Genomic DNA, 21,495 nt, shown 5'->3' with positions numbered 1-21,495 from the left:
ACAGTCAATAATGAAATCAATTTGATTATATATTTTGCAGTCAAGAGTGGAGAAGCTCTATTCAGTCAGGGAAAACGAGACTTGGAGCTGACTCAGATCATGAGTTTCCTATTGCAAAATTCAGACTTAAATTGAAAAAAGTTGGGAAAATTATCTGACCATATAGGCATACCCTAAGCAATACCCCTTATGAATATGAAATGGAAATAATTAACAGATTTAAGAGCTTAGATCTGGTAGAATACCTGAAGAACTATGGACAGAGATTTGCAATATTGTACAAGAGGTAGAAACAAAAAACATTCTAAAGAAAAAGAAAGCAACATGATTGAGCTTTACAAATAGTTGAAGAAAGAAGGAAAGGGAAAAGGAAGATATGCTGAAATGAATGAATGCAGAAATCCAGAGAATAGTATGGAGAGATAAGGTTTTCTTAAATGAGCAATAAAAAGAAATAGAATACAAAAGAATGGGAAGACAATAGAATGGGAAAAACAAGAGATCTCTTCAAAAAAATTAAGAGATAAAGGGAATATTCTATACAAAAATGGACATGATAAAAGACAAATATGGTAGAGCTTAACAGAAATAGAGGACATTAAAAAGAGGTAGCAAGAATATATAGAAAATTTATTCAAGAAAGATGGTAATGTCACTGACAACCACAATAGAGTGGTTATTGATTTAGAACCATATATTCTGCAGAATTAAACCAAATGGACCTTAGGGAAGCATTGCAAACAATAAGGCTCTAGTGAAGATAACTGAGTTCCATCTGTAATATAGTAATGGAATAGGGTATAGCTGCCTGCCAGGACTCCTGTCCACTGTGAAGACATTCTCTTCTCAGTGAAAAATTTATTTCTCTTCCACTGAGGAAGTCAGTCTCCTAGCAAAGCTGACTTCTCATCCTACAATAAACTTCCCTTTTTGTCACTTAAACCTTTTGGGTTCATAAATTCTTTCCCGAAGGACCTGTGCTGACCAGAAAGCGATTCTTCCACCTCCACTCTCTGCACTGCCTGTATCTCATCATTAAGATCTCACGAAGAAGGGCAATTCCTAACAGACATCTGTAGAGTGCAAACACAGGATTATATATACCCTAACCAGAAACCCCCATCAGACATTTTCTCCCATTGGCTAGAGAGTTCTAATTTACCCAGAGACTAAATATGGACCCCAGAAGACACTTTACCACATTAGTTAATTAAATGCTAATGGAGGGGAGGGAAGAGACAGGATTTATTTATTTAAAATAATCAAACACCTGCAGCTTTTAGCCATAGCTCAACTTGTTATTGCAAAGTCTCAAGTCACAATTAGGACATAAGTAGAAGCCATGTTCTTATGAAAGGTCTTCACTCAGTTTATCCTATATTGTTAAAATTTCTATTTAACTAAATGTTTCATTTAACAACTTTTATACATTTTGTTTCTACATCATATTTATTTCCTAATATATCCTTTTCTTGGTCCTACCTAGAGACTCATTCTTTATTTAAAAAAGGAAGATAGGGGAGGGAAACTCAGCAAAATTTAATCAACTATTTTCACCAAATTCCAAAAAAAAAAAAAAAAAATCACAAAGTATAACCCACATAAACATCTACTTCTGCAAAGGTAGGTAGGTAGATGTTAAGGACTAAACTTCTTTAACAACACAGAACTTTTTATTTTCATGCATTATTGTAGTTAACAGTATAATTTTTCTGGTTCTGCTTCATTTTATATGAATTCACAAACTCCTCTTCTAAATGGCTAATCCATTTATCTGCTGTGTTTCAATTTTGTTAGTTTCAAAGATAATTGTCCCAAAGTTTACTTCAGAGCAATTTCTTCAATTTTTAGAATTTTCATTGTTTTCTTTAGAAGAGCAATCTATTGTTTCTAGAAGAGCAATCTATTGTTTCCATAACTTATTCTTTGACCCATTTTTTAGGAATTACTTAGCCTCCCTTTAAAATTCTTTTGCTTGTTTCTTTTATTTTTATTGTTATGGTTTGCAAACACAGAATTAACAAAATATATACAAGCTTAAATGCTTTAATATTCTCACTCAAGAACAATGTCTCTCACATAGTAGGCACTTAGTACTTCCCTCCATATTTCAAATATAACAATCTATTAACATAATTTTCTTCTTGCACATCTTATTAATTTTAACCATCAGTGAATGAGTAATATTAGTTGCCTACTTTTAGTCATGTCCCACTAATTGTGGCTTTTATGAGGCTTCTGTTGCAAAGCCCATAATTTTCAGGAATAGCTAAAACTCGATGTTGCAGGATATTTTGTGTCGTCATAATTTCATTTTTCCAGGAATCACAGTACATTTATCTGACTTCTTAAATTAGAAGCATTCTTTGGTGATTCAAACTATCTTCAAAATTTGCAGTTTAAACGGAAATTGTGAGGCTTGATCACACTCTTGGTCAGTTAATCTTCGTTTTTAAATAAAGGATTATGCTTCTATCAATCTGCACTTTCAGAGTTTTCAGTACTTTGGTCCACTTTTCCTGATTTTCTCTAGTATTAAAGCATTTTGCTTGGTTATGACTTTCTGGGAGACCCATGATTCTCAGAGCCTTTCAACTTGATCTGAAAAGATTTTTACCTTAAAAGATGTGTGCTAGTTTTGTCTTCTATCAATTTTTCTTCACCATCTTCATTTATGAATTCAGAGTTGGTCATTCTTTTTCAGAGAATTTATTGCTTTGAGTAGGTTCTCCATCATTGGCTTTATAAGCTCCACTCATTTGTTTTTTACTGCTCTTTTAAATCATTCTGGAGTTTATTAAAGCTGTTCAGTTAATTTTGAGTTAAGGTCTTATGATAGTTGCTAAATCTCTATCAGAGTTTCTGAGTAAATTGATTATACTCATGTATTTAGTGATTACATTGGGTCTTTTAAAAAAAAAAATCACCTTTCCTATGTTACTTTTGTATTCCCTTGTTGCTCTTAGCATTGCTTTATGTTACTTGACACATTACTTATTCTAAAATGGTGACATGGAACTAGGCTTAAGCAAATCTTTCATTCATCTGGCTGCAATTATCTCTTTCCCTTCTGGCCCAGATGATGTGGTTGTATCATTACAGATAGTACTGAAGCAGGCTCGGCATTAGAAATCACCAACACTCTCTTGACTAAATTACTAGGGCTAGGTGAATTTACAAATCTCATTCTGTATGGCAAAGTGAGGTTAAATCACTGAAGAGTTTTGTTTTGTTCTTGAAGAGGTCTGATGGCATTAGGAAGATGTCTTGACTTGAAGGTGAATTTGTAGTGAATCAGGATTGTGCAAAGTCACCAGTGTCTCTCCTCCACAGCCATCTGAGTCCTATGGCAAGATACAGAGCAAGGTAACCGGGTATTGTCCAAGATGCAATGGAAGACCTTGATCTTTTCAAGCTAAGGTTTTTTCCAGGTCTCAAGACTGTCTTAGGTAACACTCATTTGGTGCTTATGATTAAGTGAAAAATGAGGCCCCCAAATTTCACAAATAAAACCAAAACAAAAAAACACTATCAAGGAAGGGAAGAACTTAAGGGTTTCTGGCTATAACCAAAACAAATTGCTATTTATGCTAAGAAAACACAATGACCAACTAAGACTTGGGCTGAGCCTATTATTGGCTAATCACTGAGAGCCAGTGATTTGGGTTTTAAAACTTCATCAATCAGTGTCCGGTTTCTAGAGTTCTATTTCAAGAACATTATACTCTTATAGATCTGTTTGTCTGAGGCAACACCCAATCAGAGATTTAAGATTGAGTAAATGAAGCAAAAGATAGCCTCATTTGCTTGTTTAAAAAAAAAAAAAATTCCCATTTTGGTAGGAGGAGAGCCTTACAATTTCTGGCCAGAACATAAAACAATGGCCATTTACATTGCAGAGAGCATATTCTAAAAAGCCATAAAGCCTGTCTCAGCCATGAGGAGCCTAGAACAGTCAGGCCTAGTTAAGTACAGTATGTATTAATGTGATAGTCTTTTTTTCTTGAATGAACTAGTTTGGGGAGAGCTTTATTTTGGACATCATTTAGTCTGTTTTGAAGTTGTATTGATCAGGTTGATTCACATATGACTACTCATTTCCAGCTGTCTTGACTTTCTTCTTGTCAATCACCACTAAAAGGAAAACCTAATTGAAGAAAGGTCTCACACCCAGAGGAATGAAAGAAGCAAAGACACAGACAGAAGGAGGGTTTGAAATGTTAAATGTTTTGATCAATCTTGTAGTGCATGGATTTGGATCAGTAGTCTTGAGTTTTAATCTTTCTGGATCCTGTCTTTTAGTGATTTTGTTCTTCCTACATGAATAAAACTTCCCAAGTCACTTATTTAAGAGTTGAAATGCCCTATTCTGAGACACATCTGCTGAATCTGAATCAGATAGTTCTCTGAGTTACCCCTAGAATTCCAAATGTACTGTTCCTTCTGCATCAGTTCCCAAATGAATGTTCACATTGACTATGACTCCAATTGGAAAGAGGGCATTATTTCTTGACTATGAGGAAAGCATACTTCTTGCTATTTTGGAAAGATGCAGGCACAGTCATCAAAGCAAAATTATATGCCTTTATTTAACATAAAATAAAACATTAAGGTAAAATACACATTCTGTCCATGTCCAGAAATTATTTTACATTCAATTCTGAAGCAGGTAGTTTACATGAACAGTAACAGGAATGGTGTAAGGTAGTAAGAGGATGAGGAGGTATGATAGTAACAGGAAATGACAAGGCAGATTTTATTTTTCAAAGTGCTAAGGCCTACTGGCATGTAAGATTTTAAAGTGTCAAGGACACACATGGCAATTGCTCCCACTGCTCTGGTGTCTCAATGCTGGTGAAGATGGTAAGCTACAGCATGATGTAGCATGGGATGGCCAGATGAAAAGATCATTCAGTGGAGCTTTGATGCAATCTCCTCCCCAAACATTTGAAACTGTATGAATACCTGACAAAAATCTCACCCTATACTGATATTAATACTGACCAACCATTAGGGAGTGCTTTCTATTGGTCCTTATTGCCAAAGCCTTAAAAAAGGGTAGGATACTAAACCCATGGTTTCACTCATTTTAAGGCTAGTGCAAAAGAATTAGACATTGGTGAATTATACATCAGAATCCTGATGCTCATCTATGGTGCTTATAGTTACTAAAGAGATAACCTGGAATCAAAACAATGGCTTTTATTTAGGATTTAGTGTCCTTATTATTCAATAAAGTCCTATATTCTACTGCCTATGATGCCATGCAACTCCTATTTTCTTTTTAAAAAGAGTTGATCCCAGGAATGTTAAACTTTATTCACTGTATAACCACTGTGTGAACCCAAGGCAGAAACAAGTCACAGCTTAAAACTTTTCCTTGGGTCCAACTAGATTCTCTGACTGAACTGTGGAAAATCCTTCTGCTTCATAATAAATTCAGAAATAAATCACTTTAACTATAGAAAAATCAAATGATTTAGACCTTGCTTCTTTGGCTCTATTATTTATTGCTAAATAACATAAAAGGTATGTTCAAAGCAACTAATAGTGTAGGTGGTTGCTTAGAACATTGCTAGTGAGGTGAGAAGCAAAATCCATAGCTATAACATCCTAGTTAGGTCAACTGACTGCCATTCTATTACATGCCTGTCGCTAATCTGGCAAAATGATTAAAAAAAAAAACAAAAAAAAAAAAAAAAACGGCATATTCTACTAATGGTGACTTAATCCTGTCTTTGTGTATTACAAACCACAGATGATTCTTAAGGAGTTCAAACCATCCTGTAGATTACCCAAATTTTTTTTTCTAATTTTTAATTTGACAAATAAATGTGGAATGCATCTTCCCTCTCCCTAACGTAGTTCGTATGTTCTGGAGAAATAAAGATGATTTGGATATTCATTTTCTGTAAATCATTTGACTCTTCCTTCTGAGAGACCCAAGACTCTATCCAACACTCTGTCCTGTCCTGAAATCACACTTGATCACTGTTAGTAAACAGACTTCTCTCCACTATTTCTTTAGAAATATAAGTGGGTATAGGGTAGAGAGCAAGAGTTGAGATTTGGAATTTATTGCCCAAGTAAAACCTTCTAGTAAAATGTCTCAATATTAAAAGAGTCAAGTCTTAAAAAATACAGGAATCCCCATCTTTCCCTGTTTTCACCTTTATTGAGAGTAAGCATAAATCTCTTAAATGTCTAGGTAAAAAGAGAAAAGAACCTGAGCTACAAAGCCATGATTTTGGAGTGGTGGTAGATAGATTACTCTTAGAAAAATAAGGAGGAAACAAATAGTGCTAAAATAGAATCCATGGAATCCTGCTTAGGACTATCTACACAAAATTACCAAAACAAATATCAGAATCAGTGTTATTACTAAAGCACTAAACATTATAATTCTGATTTAAATTAAAAATTAGGCCATATGCATGGCCATCTCAAATGCATGACTTTCGATTGATTACAATGATGGAAAGGGGAAAGAACAAGTTTTGAACAGGTCTAAAGAGATGCTAACAGTTGAGTTGTAAAAGCACTTCTACCCATTAAGTCACACAATGAAAAAGGAAGAATACAACTGCAAAGGCAAATAGCAAATCTTTTCATCACTGAAAAGATTCAATGAATCTAAGAAATGGCAATCCCATGGCATCTTTAGACCATAAAATAGTAGCTTATCTAATGTCTGTTAAAATTTCTAGACCTATTAATATTTCCAGATTTTTTGACAAATCCCAATTTTTACTAATATTTGCACAGCTCATTAAAATCACCATCCCTCTAATCTTTAATAATGCTTATATTTAACATGCTGCCAGTCATTGTCCTATTTCACATTTCATATATCAAAGACTAAAACTCTTCATATTTTTAACACTATATTATTACTGTTCTTCCCCACACAATACTTTGCTCAGAAGGCTTCAAGAACAATTGACCTATGTGACTTCCTCATCTCTAAAATAAACATAATTGTCTATGCGCATGAGGAGATACTAATGAAAACACAAGGTTCTTAAATTCCTTTTATATCAGACTATGTCTGTACCATTATAGAACTGTCTGAAAAGTAGAGCCACAAGATCCTGATTATTGATTGTACACAAAAGATATTTGACTCAGTAGAGCATGACAAGTTTTACCCTTAAAGGCTTCTCCTTTAATATTCCTAATGTATACTAAGAGTTTTTTTTTTTTTTTAAGATCCCTTGATAGATGTAGTAGTGATAAGTTTGTTCAACCAACTTTTGAATATCATTATCTAATAAAAAACAAACCAGGGAGACAAGATGCTCATCAAAGGTAGCATCATGCAGGATATTCTGAATAAGATCCACACTAAAAGTTGGTTACCTTTAGATAATGAATACTGTTGGCAGTTAACGAAATGTTAAAATATTTTAAAACACAGGTTAAATTCTCCATGAAGGTTTTATAGGATGGGGGACAACTAAAAAGGTATGGGTAAGTTGCAATTAGAACCAGTGGTGGGGACGTTGAAGAGGTCACAACCAAAGTAACCTAATCATTCTTTACACTTCCCATAGTGCATAGAATGGAATGTCATCAATAGTTTGCCTTACCATGAATGCAGGCCCCCCCCCAAAAAAAAACAAAAAAAGGATCAAGTATTGGTTAAGTGCCTACTATGTTCAAGTCAGTAATCAAGGCACTAGGGATAAAAAGAAAAACTGCTTAAGTGTACTCCCCAAAAAGTATAGACTGGAAGGGATTGGATCTTGTTCATTGTTTGACCTATTTTTTTTTTTTATTTGAACTCAAATTTTAATGTTTTAATCAGTTCCTTTAGAGCTGTATGGACTTTCTGCTAATATAAATTGATTATGTGTTTATAGTGTTCTTCTGCTGTTGTTTCCAACTTTCCATTTCTGTATATGATCCTGTTCCCATTTTCAAGGAATAAAACAAAGTTTTAAGGATATAATTATTTAGCTAAATGACTAGTTTCTAAAGAATATCATTCTGTGGAAGCAAAATGATAATGGCCATGGTATTATGGGACAGTTTACTACAGAAACAAAATGAAAAGCCAGTTTCATAGTTTACAGGTCTTCTTCCATCCTAATTTTCCATCAAATCCATAAGAAATTACACATATAGACAGAACAATATTCATTTAAATTTTTCAGAAGCAGATTGCTTATCTTGATGTTTAGTTACCTCATATTCTATGGTCAGAAACAATGCAGACTGAGTTGGTGGCCAAGCCCTCGGTGCCCCATGGCAGCTAACATTAAGAAAAGTCTGGACAAATACCAAATATTTACCTTACTATCTAAAAGTATGATCTTAGTAATCACTAAACCCTCTCAAGGATTTCCAAGTTTCCATAAAATACATGTAAAATGGCAAGTCTCTATAAAGCACTGCAAAAATACTAGCTATTAATTTTGGGAATAAGTTAATCCTATATTTGTTTCCAAACTTGTTCCTTATAAATTTCTTTTAAAAAAGTGAGATTACCATGTATTGAATCTGCAGGATGAATGTGGTACAGCATATAGCCTTGAGCAATGGCCAATATCTTTTCTTCGGCAATACACTTGACCCCACCTCTCCAAAGTCCAGAAGACTGTTTGATAAAGAGACTTTACTAACTTACCTGTAAGTCTTGAAAAAGGTGGGGAGGAAGAAATTACTTTTTTTTTTCCACAGAGAATATTTCCTTGCACAATATTATATGCAAGGTGGGGAAGAGGTGTTCCTCTGTTAAGTGGTCACTAACAAGTGTGGAAGAATGCAGTATTTCCTTCTTTACAAAGTTAACATTCTTTCTTTTGAACTTAAAAAAAAAAAAGTCACTCTACTTCTCTTGGTCTTTTGAGGGACTATAATCATTTCTATATATCCAGCATAGAATGCAAAGAAATCGGAAAAGCAGAACATGGGACTGAAAAACTGTTCCAGATTTTAGAAAGAAAACCCATTCTGATTCTTTATTAATAATCCCAATTTTCCTACTCTCCTACAATTAGGGATACTATCCCAGTAATAGTGTCAAGCAACAGAAACACTCATCCAACTCACTCTCAGATACAGGTCAGACCTCAAAATTCACCAGCTTAAAGGTTTTTATTTTAATTTTTACCATCTTTTACTTAATAATAAAATGAAAAATAAGAGAATATATGAAGTACATACAGTCTATATACATATATTTATTGCAAATACTTAAAATTCTTATGTAAAATGATTTTCTATATTATTTGTGAAAAAATATGAATGGTGTTGACACCAACTTCTCTGTACATACCCTCAATTCCAATGTTAACAATTCCTTTAAAAAGGCAAAAGACACTAATGTTTAGCATGTACTAAACCAGTTTGTACAAACCTTATAGCCAGGAGGAAAAAAATAGCTTGTGGTAAACAATGTCAAATTTATTTTGAAATAAAAAACAAACCCCAGAACTATCCCCTTTACTTATTGCATTATATGGAAATAATCTGAGCGCCTTCAGTCACTTCCTTAGAGGGTGGCACCTCTGCAGAGGCCCCAAACCCAACATACCCTGTATCAGAAATTCACAAGTCTTCTGCTGTCAATTTATATATATTTTTTTACAGATATTAAAATATATATTACTTAAAATATATTATTGGAAAGCTTTTTTTAAACTGATCTTCAATATTTGTATCAAATGTATAGGATTAATAAAAATAAAGTAACCAAGAATCTCTAAGTATTACTTCAATCTTAGCAAATATCCCTGTTGCTTTCCTCCAACAGGTTTAAGTAGGAAAAATCCCTGCCTTTCATGTGTCCCAAAGTCTTTCTGGACTATTCTCAATAGCCCAAGCTAAAGCCTACCCCCTGGGCCAAGTTTCAGCCCAAGTGCTTTTTAATGGGAAGAATCAGGACTTTTCCATTTTGCTGTCATGGGAAAACTGGTAGAATCGACCTTATATAGGGAGGGCCAGACGTAGGCAAGATTTTGATGCTCATTGTTAAGAACCTTCCAAACATATACTTAACATGAGTCACTTAAGATCCCTCCATTTTGGTAATCATATTCAATAAGACCTTAAAATGAGTTCTTTTGTGATCCTGAAAGTGATAGTCAGTTACACATTTTATTTCTACATCACTAACTTGTTATTCATAATGGCTAAAGGCAGGTGATAAACAATGTATTGATTAAAACCTTCCCTGGCAGATATGGTTTTTCCCTGGATGGTTATTTAAATTTTAGAAATAAATTCTAAAATATCTCTCAGCTGCAGAAAATGTCACCAGCTCGCTCTCAGGATGCTCCATCTGATAGCAAAGCGTATCAATAACTTGAGCATGTGGATGGAGGAGGAGGGCAGAGAACCTGGGGCATCTGTTTATTTGGTTTTCTATTCTTATGACTAGATGGTGTGATTTTTATAACTAGCACAGTTTTGAATTCAAAGAACATTTTATAATAAACAATTCAGAAAACACATAATTAAGACCTGGAGATATTGTATTATTAATGCTATTTCCCTGCAGAAGAACCTGTACTGGAAGGCATTTGAAGGATAGAGAGAGGGGTGTATCAGAAACATGCCCACTGGGGCATACAACACCCAAATAAAGTCAATGGGAATAGTGCAATTTAATTCTATTCTGTAAGAACGCTTAGCACTTTCCTTGAAAATACTTCAAGTTGAGTAGGAAGGAAGGCTTGGGGGGGGGGGGGGGGGGGGGGGGGGACCACCACTCTTACAAAATTAAACCCAAAATCAGAATCCTCAGAAGATATGGGAAGACCAGTATCTACTGATAACGTTTCAACTGGTTAATTTTTCAAGACAAATACCAAGTTTACAACTTTTTTTTTTTCTCCCTGCTTAATATACAAGACATGACTTTCAACTTGAACATTGCATTGCTATTTTAAAACAGAGAGATGTGAAATAGGATGCGATGTACACCCTCTGGTTTCCTTGTAGTTCATATATAATCCTCAACAACAGAGAAATGGACTTAATCCTTTTTTTTGAAGTGTGACAATCTGAAAAGACAAGGCCGGAATGCACTCAAACACTACACTGTAGGGGAAATCTATTTCTTGTTTTTTGTTTTAATGAAATTTTGAAAATTAGGAGGTTGCTTTAGTTAACCTACATGTTATAACATCTGGTGAAGAATTATAATGTTAAGGAGCTTTTTGTTTTTTTTAAACCAGTCAGTATGAATTGAGACAATATAGAAGGGACTTGCAATGACCTGAAATTTTGCCTCCTCTGTAGCTAATTCATTCATCTATCCCTGGATTGGGGATAAACCAGAACTTATATGTGTACCCATATGGTGATGAGCCCCCTACATTATTATCATGGGGAAGTAGAGAGACAGAGATTGAGCTTACCCACTAGCAGGTCAAATTCCCCACTTATAACCTTCTCAATTTGCTAAGAGCATTTCTACCTATAGGTTGAAAGAGAGCAGAACAAACCCATAGTCTGACCTGCTGCTGTGTGACTTAATTGAAGCAGTTGCTGCCAACTTAAGAGATTCCTGCAGTCCTTTCTCTTCTTCACTGTATGTTCATGGGATCAACAATGGAAGAATATCATATCAAATGAAACATGAATTTCAAACATAGTCCTATGACTACCTCAGGTCATAAGCAGAGGAACAACAAAGTGACATTACTGATGGGGATATACAAAATTTGGTTTAAGAAAACAAAGACAAAGGGGAAAAGAAGAGTAAAATGGGAAAGGATCAAGTAACACTAAATAGGTTTCTATTGCTATCTCTATTCTGGAATGTAATTCAATTTTTAAATTCTAGAATGTTTTAGATTTCAGAAATGCCATGCCCTGAATATTAAGTCTGCATGTAACTACTTCTATTTGTCAGCTAAACTGATAATTCCATGTTATAAACTTGAAATTAAGCCTTGTACTTAACATGACAATTTCTGTAAATCAAGGTCACCCCAAATTTACTAAATAATTCTGCTTGCCGTCTTAGGTTCACTAAGCCAATGATAACCTCCAGTCCTATTTAACCAAGGTGCAGACTTCTCTGTTCTAGTTTTGTACTCCCAGGAGCATCTGCTGTTTCTCTTTTGCTCATTCATAGACAGCATTACTCTTAGGCTTCCCAGAGCAGACACAGACAATCTGAGGGTTTGGTATTTTCAAAAATATGAAAAGTGCCTGACTTGTGTCTTAAAAAATATATATATATACACACACATATATAAATTTAAAAATATATAAATTATTAGCCTAATACATGCCCCACAGTGTCCTGTCAGGCCAAAATGAATGTAACATAAGCTGCAACTGTGGAATTAGTTACTTATCCTATCTAAGGACTGTCTGCTCAGAACTGAGTGTCTGGTTAAGGAAAGAAAAATGAGGTTATTTCAAGGCTAGTGTTAAAACTGAGCAAGTTTTTGCTCTTCCATGCCCCCATAATTTCAAACATACCCCAAAGGAAATGTAGCCCAAGTTTATTACTGCCTTTTTTTTTTTCTTTTTAAAAAATGTCTGCTCCTGACCTACTCAAGAGGTCCCAGGAATAACTTAAGTGCTCATTATTGCTGGAATCACAGCCCTACTCAAGCAAGCAGGCAGCCAGGCCCAAAGTGCTGCACCCTTCCTAGACTACCCTGTCTCAGGGTACATGAGTGGGATTGGGAGAATGGCAAGTATTCACAAGCATAGTGCTCAGATACTACGCAGCTTCTGGGAGACTAGAAGCAGGTCAGAGCTAGTGGAAAGAAGGTGTGCAATGCTCTTTGTGTAAAATTAATGCCTCGGCAATGTCCAAACTGAAAAAGGCTGTCTCTTAGCCAAAAGGGACTAAGTATGCTCTGTGCCTAAATCCTTCAAGGAGGCAGAGTAATTTCTCCTACCACAATTTCAAGGCCTTCATGAGGATGGAGAGTGATTACCCTTTAACCCTTCCTTTCTTAGCCTGACTCACAAGGGAAAGATTGGGAGGAAAGTGGCTCTCATCTTTCAGGGTAACAAGCTTTTCTGAGTCATGTGAGCTGGAACCAAAACATGAGTCCACAGTAATACATTATCTCCTAAACACTTGGAAAAATAATTTTTAAACAAAATAATGTGACATATTTACATGATTTTATAAGTGCAAACTTGTCACAATTCACAAAGTCTTGCTTGACTTAGACTTACTGTACAACAAGGTGCTCTTTCATTAAAAGGTAAAAACTGTATTCTGTATTCCTGATTATGTAACATTTTTCTCTTGAGTAAGACAACTGAAATTAGTTATTTCTTCCTGTGATTCCAAAAGAAGGACCTATACACACTTCTGTCTCCCTACATACTTGCCTACCCCACTTCTTTCTCCTCTAAGGGGCCTCTTATTTTTTGCTCTTCCACTGTCTCTCACCGAACCACAAGGCAGGAGACACACAGTTTGGAGGGGCCAATGCAGTCATCATGGCAGAAAGCACCACAGCCTTTGCACATGATCATGGCTTTCAACCTGCAATAACATTTTGAAGGAGAATCCTCCACACTGTTTTCTTCAGGGAATGCCTGCACAGGGAGGGTTTGTCCATGACTGGTGGGGTTCATTGCCTGACTAGCAGGGATGGTGGTGACTGTCACTGAGAAGGACATCACATCCCCCATATTGCTAGACACCTGATTACAGTCAGGTATTCCCGACACAGCAGAGCTGTGGTCCACATCAGAAGAAGTAGAGACATTAATCATGCCTCTGTAGCTTGGCCCAAGCTGGCGTGGCGGGCTTCCATAAAGCTTTGGGGTTTGCAGTGGTGGAAGGAGCAGAGGCTGATGTGTTGGGCTGTCTGTGGGAAGAGGAAGAGTACCATACAGCTCAGGGCTACTATTTACCATCTTTCCCCTCATTGCATGGGCCATTCGTTCCTGTGCTGCCTGAATGAAATCTCTGGCCAAGGTGTTTCCATCAAATACTTGACCTGCAGGAAAGTGGTGGAAATTCTCCTTGCTGGCGGCGGCATGACCCATCCCTGGCGCTTCAGCCTTCAGATTTTTGTTGGCTGGCGTGTCATATGTCGATAGGCTCTCTCTGCTATAGGGTCCCAGGCCTCCTTCACACTTGGTGGAGACCTGGGTAGCTAAGGGCTCTTCCTTCACTAGGATCTGTTCCTCTTCCTCATCAGTACTCTCTTCATCAGTCTCATCTTCATCTTTACTGCTGCTGCCATCGGCCGTAGGCCCTTTATAATCTGCATGTTCCATTTTAAAGGCCTCAGGAGGACTGTTCAGACAAAAACGATCCTCGGAATTCATGGACTGAGCTCTCTTAAAGCTCTCTGAGCCCCGGCCATAGGTGGAGATGTTGAGTAAGTAGTGGCCTGACATGGCAGGCTTGGATGTCCTTCTGCCCGCAAAACCCAGCATGAACCTCTGGCTGGTAGAGATGTCCTCTAATTGGAAACCTGAGTGAGTGAGGCTGAACTGGGCGGGCTGCAAGACTGATAGCAAGTTCTGCCTCTGAACCCTTTTAATGAGCGTCTGGAGGAGCTGCTCTTGGGTGGCCTTATTGAGTCCTTCTTGGCAAGGATACTGCTCAACGTTAGAGTCCCTCAGGTCCTTTCCTGAGAAGAGGTGGAGGGTCCTTGGAACCTGGGGTAACTGCTTACTCTGATGGAGCTTCTCCAAGTGAGGGGTAGACAGATGAGACTGCCTCTCGCCACCTTCGCTTCTGGCACTAGTTCCTGTAATGCTGGTGTCCCTGGGGGCTCCTGGCCCTTTCTCCTCCTTTGTAACCAATGGAACAGTTTTCATTTCTACTTTGGTGAGAGGCTTAGGCAGGATCTGCTCCAAGGGGACGTCTTTTCCCTGGAGCAGCTGGGTGACCAAAGGATTATTAGCAGGAATACTAGAGCTTGGCCGTGCAGTGGGTCCGCTTGTATTTGAGGAAGCTCCTTGAGCTTTAAGGCTAGAGGTTGGCAAAGTGCTAGAGGGTGGAGCTGATACAGTAGGGACTGCGGTAACACTGGTCTGAGGTGGCAGAGGCTTTTCTAAAGTGACTGATACTGGTAAAGTCGTCAAAGAGGAAGGAGCCACCTCCATGGGAGCACTGGGACTCGTCTCTACTATAGCTTCAATGCTTGCAGTGTCCTTTCTAGAACTAGCTCTGGGCTCAACTGTGCATTCTGCTGTAACCTGAGCAGGTGGGGTCCCTGAGGTCAGGGCTGAGCCTGCTGAAGGAGAAGGTGCTTTCTCTGGCTGGAAGTTACTGGGAACTGGTGAAGGGCTACAGGGAACTGTTCTGTCAGTTCCCAAAGAAGAGTCTGGATTTTCACCCTTCAGCTTCTCTAAAGTTGGGGAGGATGGGTTAGTGAAGGTTGGGGAGGGGCTACTTGAACATGTTCCACTGACTGCAGATCTGGATGGTAAAGGGGGGGCTTGCTGTAATTGTGCTCTAGAGACACTGTGAGGTGATGCCGAGCCTGAGACCTTGGTCTCTGCTTGGGATTGAGTCTCTGAACCATCGGGTAAAAGCTCTCTCGTACCTCCCCTGCTTCCAGTTCCTGCCAGTTCCAGTGTGTTCCCTTTTCCAGTTTCACTGGCTCCACCCGATCCTGGATCCCCTCCTTTTCTTGATCCTCCTTCTCCTCCCCCTCCAGGGCCAGGACCTGGGATAGTCCCCCCAACAGAGGCAGCTGCAGCTGCGGCAGCGGCGGCGGCGGCAGCTGCTCTCTGGGCTTTGGCCAGCTGGGCTTTTGCTTTGATGTCTGCAAGGGTTCTGGCTCCTTTTCTGTTGGGACTAGTGATAGAGGCTGGAAAACGAACCCTGGGAGAGACCTGTCCTGTAGGAAATGGCACATGGGAGATTCTGGAGACCGGGATCTGAGGAGAAAAACAAATGAAATGTGATTTAGTTTGCACTGAGAATACATAACAAACCTTTATCAGCCTCTGAGAGCCATGACCAAGTTCATTCCATCTTGTCAGAGCTTCCCTTTCCTGGTCATTTATACACCCACCTCCAGAGCCTCCATTTCCTCTAGCCAAAACATTTTTGGCCACTCTTAATATCTACTCGAGGATGTAAATTTTGCTCTGAGGTGGCTGTTAACTAACTCCAGTTAAATTATGATCTGATAATGAATTGTTCAGCTCTATCTGAGGGGCAAATGCTTAGAATCAGAACAACTCTTTAATGAGTCTGAGTGGATGTCCAAGCTTCAGCAATTGCCTCTCCTTATCCAACATTTCCTTTCCTTCCTTACCTTGAGGGGTGGTACTTTCCGAACCGGCACCCTTTCCCCTCTGAGGGGAAAGGGCTGCGGAGAGGCTTGAAGTGACTGCTGGTGCTGGTGGTTCTCAAGGACACGAGGCCTTTTCTCCCAGCTCCCAGGATTCTCTTCTTGGGTGAGTGAAGATTTCCTCTTGAGACCTTCAGGGTTCAGCTCACTGTGCTCTGAAGGAGAAGCGTCTTTCACAGTGTTCTCCTGAGGACTTTCTTCTATGATTGGTCTAATGATTGGTTTTCCAATCCCTGGGCTCTTTGGTTTGCTTGGAATCAAAATAGCTGTGCCTTTGTTTTCCTTTATGATAGGAGAAGCTGTAGTGAGATGATTTTCATTTTCAGGCTTTGGCTCAGCAGAGGTTATTGGCTTCCTTTGGCCCACAGAGTTCTCATTCTCTGGGACTGTGACAGGACCTGGCTTGTTTTGCTCAATGACACTGCTTGTTGAGGAAACTAAAGGCTCCGGGGATTTGGAGAGTTTGGGCAACACTTCTTCTGTGCTCTCTTCTGATTCTTTCCTTATTGGGGAAAACAGTGGCACTGGTTTAGATTCTACTTCAGGAGCTGCCATCACTGCTTTGATCACTGGTTCATCTGAAGGTGGTGTGGGTTTTGGTTGTTCAGTTGGAGGTTTCCTCATTTTGGGGTCACTGGTAGCACTAGTCAGCTTCCTAGAATCCTCAAGGCTCAACCCAGAACTAAGGAAAAGAAGAAAAAAGCTATTATTGATATCAAGTCTATTTTAGTGAGGATGTTATAGTCAGTTATGGCCTATTTTTACCCAATGCTCTGGCTAATAGCAATGCTCAAATCCAAAGTGTTCATTTCTATAGTCATATGGTGGCCAGGGGACATTTTTAGTCCCACACTATTCTGAGATGAGAAATGGTGATGAAAAAATAACAAATAAAATAGCAAGTGTTTCCTTTAGGAACCCAGAATCCAACTAGTTAGAAAGAAAATTATTCTCAGAATTTTTAACAGGAGTCTTCTTGAAAATTGGATAAATGAGGGTTACAGTGCTACAAACATACATGCTACAAATAGTGAATATGCCATAACAATAGGCTTCTTTTGTAACAAAGTTTGAAAGGTATGATATGATAATTTGAAAGGCTATAAAAGCAATTTTTATACTGCACAACTGAGCCACTTCCTACACGACTATCAAACTACTATGTCAATTTATCAAAGACCTGGTCCAGATATAACATTTTCATTTGCTAAGGACTGAGAGAAAATCATGCAGGCAATCCCAGCAGAAAACAAGACCATTAGGGCTAGAAGAGAATTCAGAGATCATCTGGTTACATTCCTTTTTTTAATGGAAGAGAAAAAAAACCCCAAACCTGGAAATATCAAGGAGATGGCTCACTCAGAGTCCCCAAAAGCATACCAGTAGCACAGCTCCTCTAGACTAGAATAATGTTTCCACTGCACTGATGATTGAGACTTAGATTGTGAAATGAAGTCACAAATGGGCTGCTGCTCACAATACTCAATTTTAGAGGACAGGAGTTTGTGACTACAGCAGGAATTCTGACTTTTTTCCAAGTTTGGTAAAACAAGATTTTCCCTGAATTTCTATCACTGCTAGTAACAGTTAACAATAACATCATCGTCATCCTTTGAAATTACAGAAAATTATTTTGGAGACTTTAAAGCTTATGTGTCTTAATGTTTCATGAAAATCTAAGGGAAGTTTTAAGACATCACTGGGGCAAATTCCAACCTGGAAAACTTAAAAAGAAGGCAAGAGGTTTTACTATTTAATGAGAAACTTTTATATATAAAACACTGAACAAATAGATAAAAGTAAATTAAATTTGTGACATACTGATACCAAATGTCAGTTTTCCCAAGAATTTGTGGGCAGATTATCTTCTTTTTATATTTAAGCGTCTGTGAAAGATTCTAGTTAGCAATAACAACAACAACAACAATAATCAAGTTATTTCTTACCTCTGTCCATAATAGCTCTCAAAGAATTGTTCTTTCCAAGGCTCCACTTTTTTTTCCTTTTCAATTTCTTGTCTGATTCTCACCTGCATTTCAGGTGTGAACTCACCTATAATGTACAAAAGAAAAATTCATCAGAATTAATAATACTTGCAACTCCCAATTCTCAGTAGAAAGGCCTGGCTCTAGGTGATACCCAACAAGCACTTCTTGAATTCTTGTTTTTTAACTCAAGGATAATAGAAATTTCTCAAATTTTAATGCTCTGCTTAAGCTGAGGGGACAAAATAACTGCTCAATTTGTCTATTAACCCTAGGAAAAACTTCAAAGTTCTGAAATCTGCATTTAGTTCTTCAACATCTGCTTTCCCAATGCCGAGGCACATCTCCTTTACCTCTTTCCTCCATATAATCCTCATTGCCTAGCTAAGCTTTTTGTTTTTCTTTTTTTTCCCTCTCTTCCAAAGACTGTTGGTGGTAAAACTGTAGAGTTCATTCTCTCTTCCTTTCAACTCCCTTGAGTTGGCATGCTTCAAATCACTTCATTAAAACATGGGGATTAAGCTGTCACTGCAGGTAAGTCATGAACAGCTAATGCTGACACCTGTAGTTTCCAATTTCTGCTCTCTCTCTCCAGCCTTCAGAATTCCTAGGAATGAAGGACTGTCCTCATACTAGCATCTTAAGGAACCTTCAAAGCTGGGGGAAAGACAAGAGAAGGAACAAAGGAAACTTTATCAATGGATTATAAGAAAGGAAAGGGAACCCAACTATTGGAGGAGTTGAATCCTATGACTCTTTGTCTTTCTTATGCCCGAGTTTTAATAATTATGCAATTAATAAATATGAAGAAAATTAAACTATGTGAATTAGTTAAACTGGATGAAAACTATCACTACAGATAGTGATTATAGAAACTACTGGATTAAAAAAAAGAGAAAAATTAATGTAAACAATTTGGTCTGGAAATGTAGATATCCATTTTTAAAATATGTGCTTTAAAACGTGCCTACTTAACCAACAACACAATTACAAAAATAATTTAAACTTATATGGAACAAGTTGTAGAAAGCAGATTCCTCATATTATTCCTATTTTATAAATGGAGAAACTGAAGCATAGAAGTTAAATGACTTACTTACAAATTCATATGTAGAATTACCATCTAAGGTTGCACTTGAACCTCCATCTACTTTTTAAAAATAGTATTACTTCCCAATACTTTCCCTCCTAACTAAATGGAAACTTCCCTGTTAACAAAGAAATACATATTTGACTATGTATAACAAGGTATGGCTCATTCAACATTTGTTGTCCACCACTTTTTTTACTGACAAAGGTGTATTTCATTATCAGTTCAGTGATACTAATTAGTATCATTACATTGATCTGAATTCTGATGTCTCTTAGGTCTCTTACCAAATCCACAAAATGATCATGGAGAACTGCACAGCATCTTTATCTAGATTTAGAGTTATGTCAAACATTCCTATCCCCTTCCCAGAATCAATTTCTCTATTGTCTGGTACCAAAATTAGAGTATGGAGAAGCTCCTCTCTGTCCTAGTACTGGCTGTCATATCTGTCCTATTAGGGGACTAATTTCTTGGAGGGAAAATGAAAAAAAACTCACCTTCTGATAATCTTTCCTTCCAGCCCTGAGCAGCTGAAGTGAAAAATTCATTGTTAAGGGCTGAACCATTCAGCTTCATCAAGCCATCTGCACCAACCTAAGAAAAAGAGTAATCATATTTAATTCAATGATCGTTTTAAAGTACCCACATATGTATTTGGGTTGAGTTGGATGAACAATGCAGTTAATGGATAAGTCATAAAACTGGTTCCAAAACTGAAAAAGAAGACAAACTGTCCCCTGAGTTTCTCTGTGCAACAAAGAATCATCTTTTTAATACAGAGATCCTTCTGATGATGTACAAGTGTCACAGAATATCATAATTTTAGAATATTTTAAAGTTGCTGGTCATCCAAAGGGCACTGGAGGGGTATATGGTATGTATGAGTGGGCTGCAATACATTACCAAATAAAATCTGCAAAAAAAAAAAAAGTTATCATATAATGAGAAGCATATTCTTCATGCTCTGTTGGTATACAGATGTCAAGAGATTTATAGAAAGGCTCTTGGGTTGTTGAATGGAACTGTGAAAGATTTGCAAGATGATATAGCTAAGTTGAAAAGGAAAAACTGGTATACATAGCCTGTCAATAGTACTGCTAGAGATAATATGTTTTCTATCTTCTCCAGCAGAATGCCCTTTTAACCTTCCTTCCCCCTTTCTCTACTCTTCATGTTTGCACACAAACTGATAATTCCCTGTTGCCTACAAACATGCCCAATTATCCTTGTTATTCTCTTCATTTAACTTCTTTACAGTTAAACTGTGCTTGTTTCAATTTGCCATCCTCTCACTCCTTTTATAATCGCATGGCTTCCAACTTGATCATTCAACTAAAATTGCTCTCTTACCAATGACACCTTAATTGCCAAATTTTCATTTTTCTCAACCTCCACAGCATAGGACACTGTTGACTACTTTCTCCTTTTGTTCTCTATGGACTTTAATCCATATTTATATACGATATTACTTCTCCTACCTCTCTGACCAATTTGGCAGTCATCAATGATATTATAGCCTTTATATTGTGGGTTTATCTAAAATTATATCCTGGATTCTCTTCTCTCTCATACTCTCTTGACAATGTTATCATTTTAAAAATTAATCATTAAAATCACAAAAATTTTAAATCACTGAATAATCTGCTTTTTATTCCATTTTCATTCAAAAAATATGCCAAAAAATCCCTGTTACAAATATGTATAGTCAAGAAAATTTGTGCATGTGTGTATTTATTTATTTCTTCTGCACTAAGTTTTTCACCTCTCTGTGGTAATACCTTGATTTCTGTGAAATTGAGATTGGTTATTATGTTCATCAAAGTTCCCAAATCTTTCAAAAACTGTTTTAATTTGTTCTTGTCTATTCACCTTATTCACTCATCACTTTATAAGACTTCCCAGATTTCTCTGAAGCCATCCTCATTTCTTATAATGCAACAGTATTTTCATTGCTTAATTTTTTGCCACCACATATAAACAAAAGCAATAAACATTTTCACTTACCTCAGTTTTTTACTTAGGACTAATTCCTCCTTTAAACTATTTTTCCTCTTATTTCCCCTTATCCTTTATTCTATTTCTTTCTTAGTTTCTTATTAAGTGAAATGTATTTTTGAATCCAACTCTACGTATATGTGCGCTCACATGCTTATGTAAATATATATTC

At 37.2% G+C, this 21,495-nt stretch overlaps 1 protein-coding gene across 3 annotated transcripts in view; it reads right to left on the bottom strand.

Annotated features, from left to right (window-relative positions):
• Positions 1-4,571: 4,571 nt before the first annotated feature.
• The window catches only part of ASXL2 (ASXL transcriptional regulator 2), a 145,379-nt gene continuing 128,455 nt past the window's right edge, over positions 4,572-21,495 (bottom strand). For all 3 annotated transcript variants that reach the window (XM_051976344.1, XM_051976342.1, XM_051976343.1), the window contains 4 exons: positions 19,826-19,922; positions 18,197-18,302; positions 16,215-16,932; positions 4,572-15,831 (listed from right to left, as the gene is read on the bottom strand). In XM_051976344.1, the coding sequence (XP_051832304.1) occupies positions 13,372-15,831; positions 16,215-16,932; positions 18,197-18,302; positions 19,826-19,922 (3,381 nt within the window). In that variant the 3' untranslated portion in view covers positions 4,572-13,371. The remainder of the gene's footprint in view (positions 15,832-16,214; positions 16,933-18,196; positions 18,303-19,825; positions 19,923-21,495) is intronic.

This window comes from Antechinus flavipes, chromosome 2 (genome assembly GCF_016432865.1).
Source record: "Antechinus flavipes isolate AdamAnt ecotype Samford, QLD, Australia chromosome 2, AdamAnt_v2, whole genome shotgun sequence".
Taxonomy (NCBI): Eukaryota; Metazoa; Chordata; class Mammalia; order Dasyuromorphia; family Dasyuridae; genus Antechinus; species Antechinus flavipes.
The sequence above is the reverse complement of the archived record's forward strand: the minus strand, read 5'-3'. Positions and strand labels throughout refer to the sequence as shown.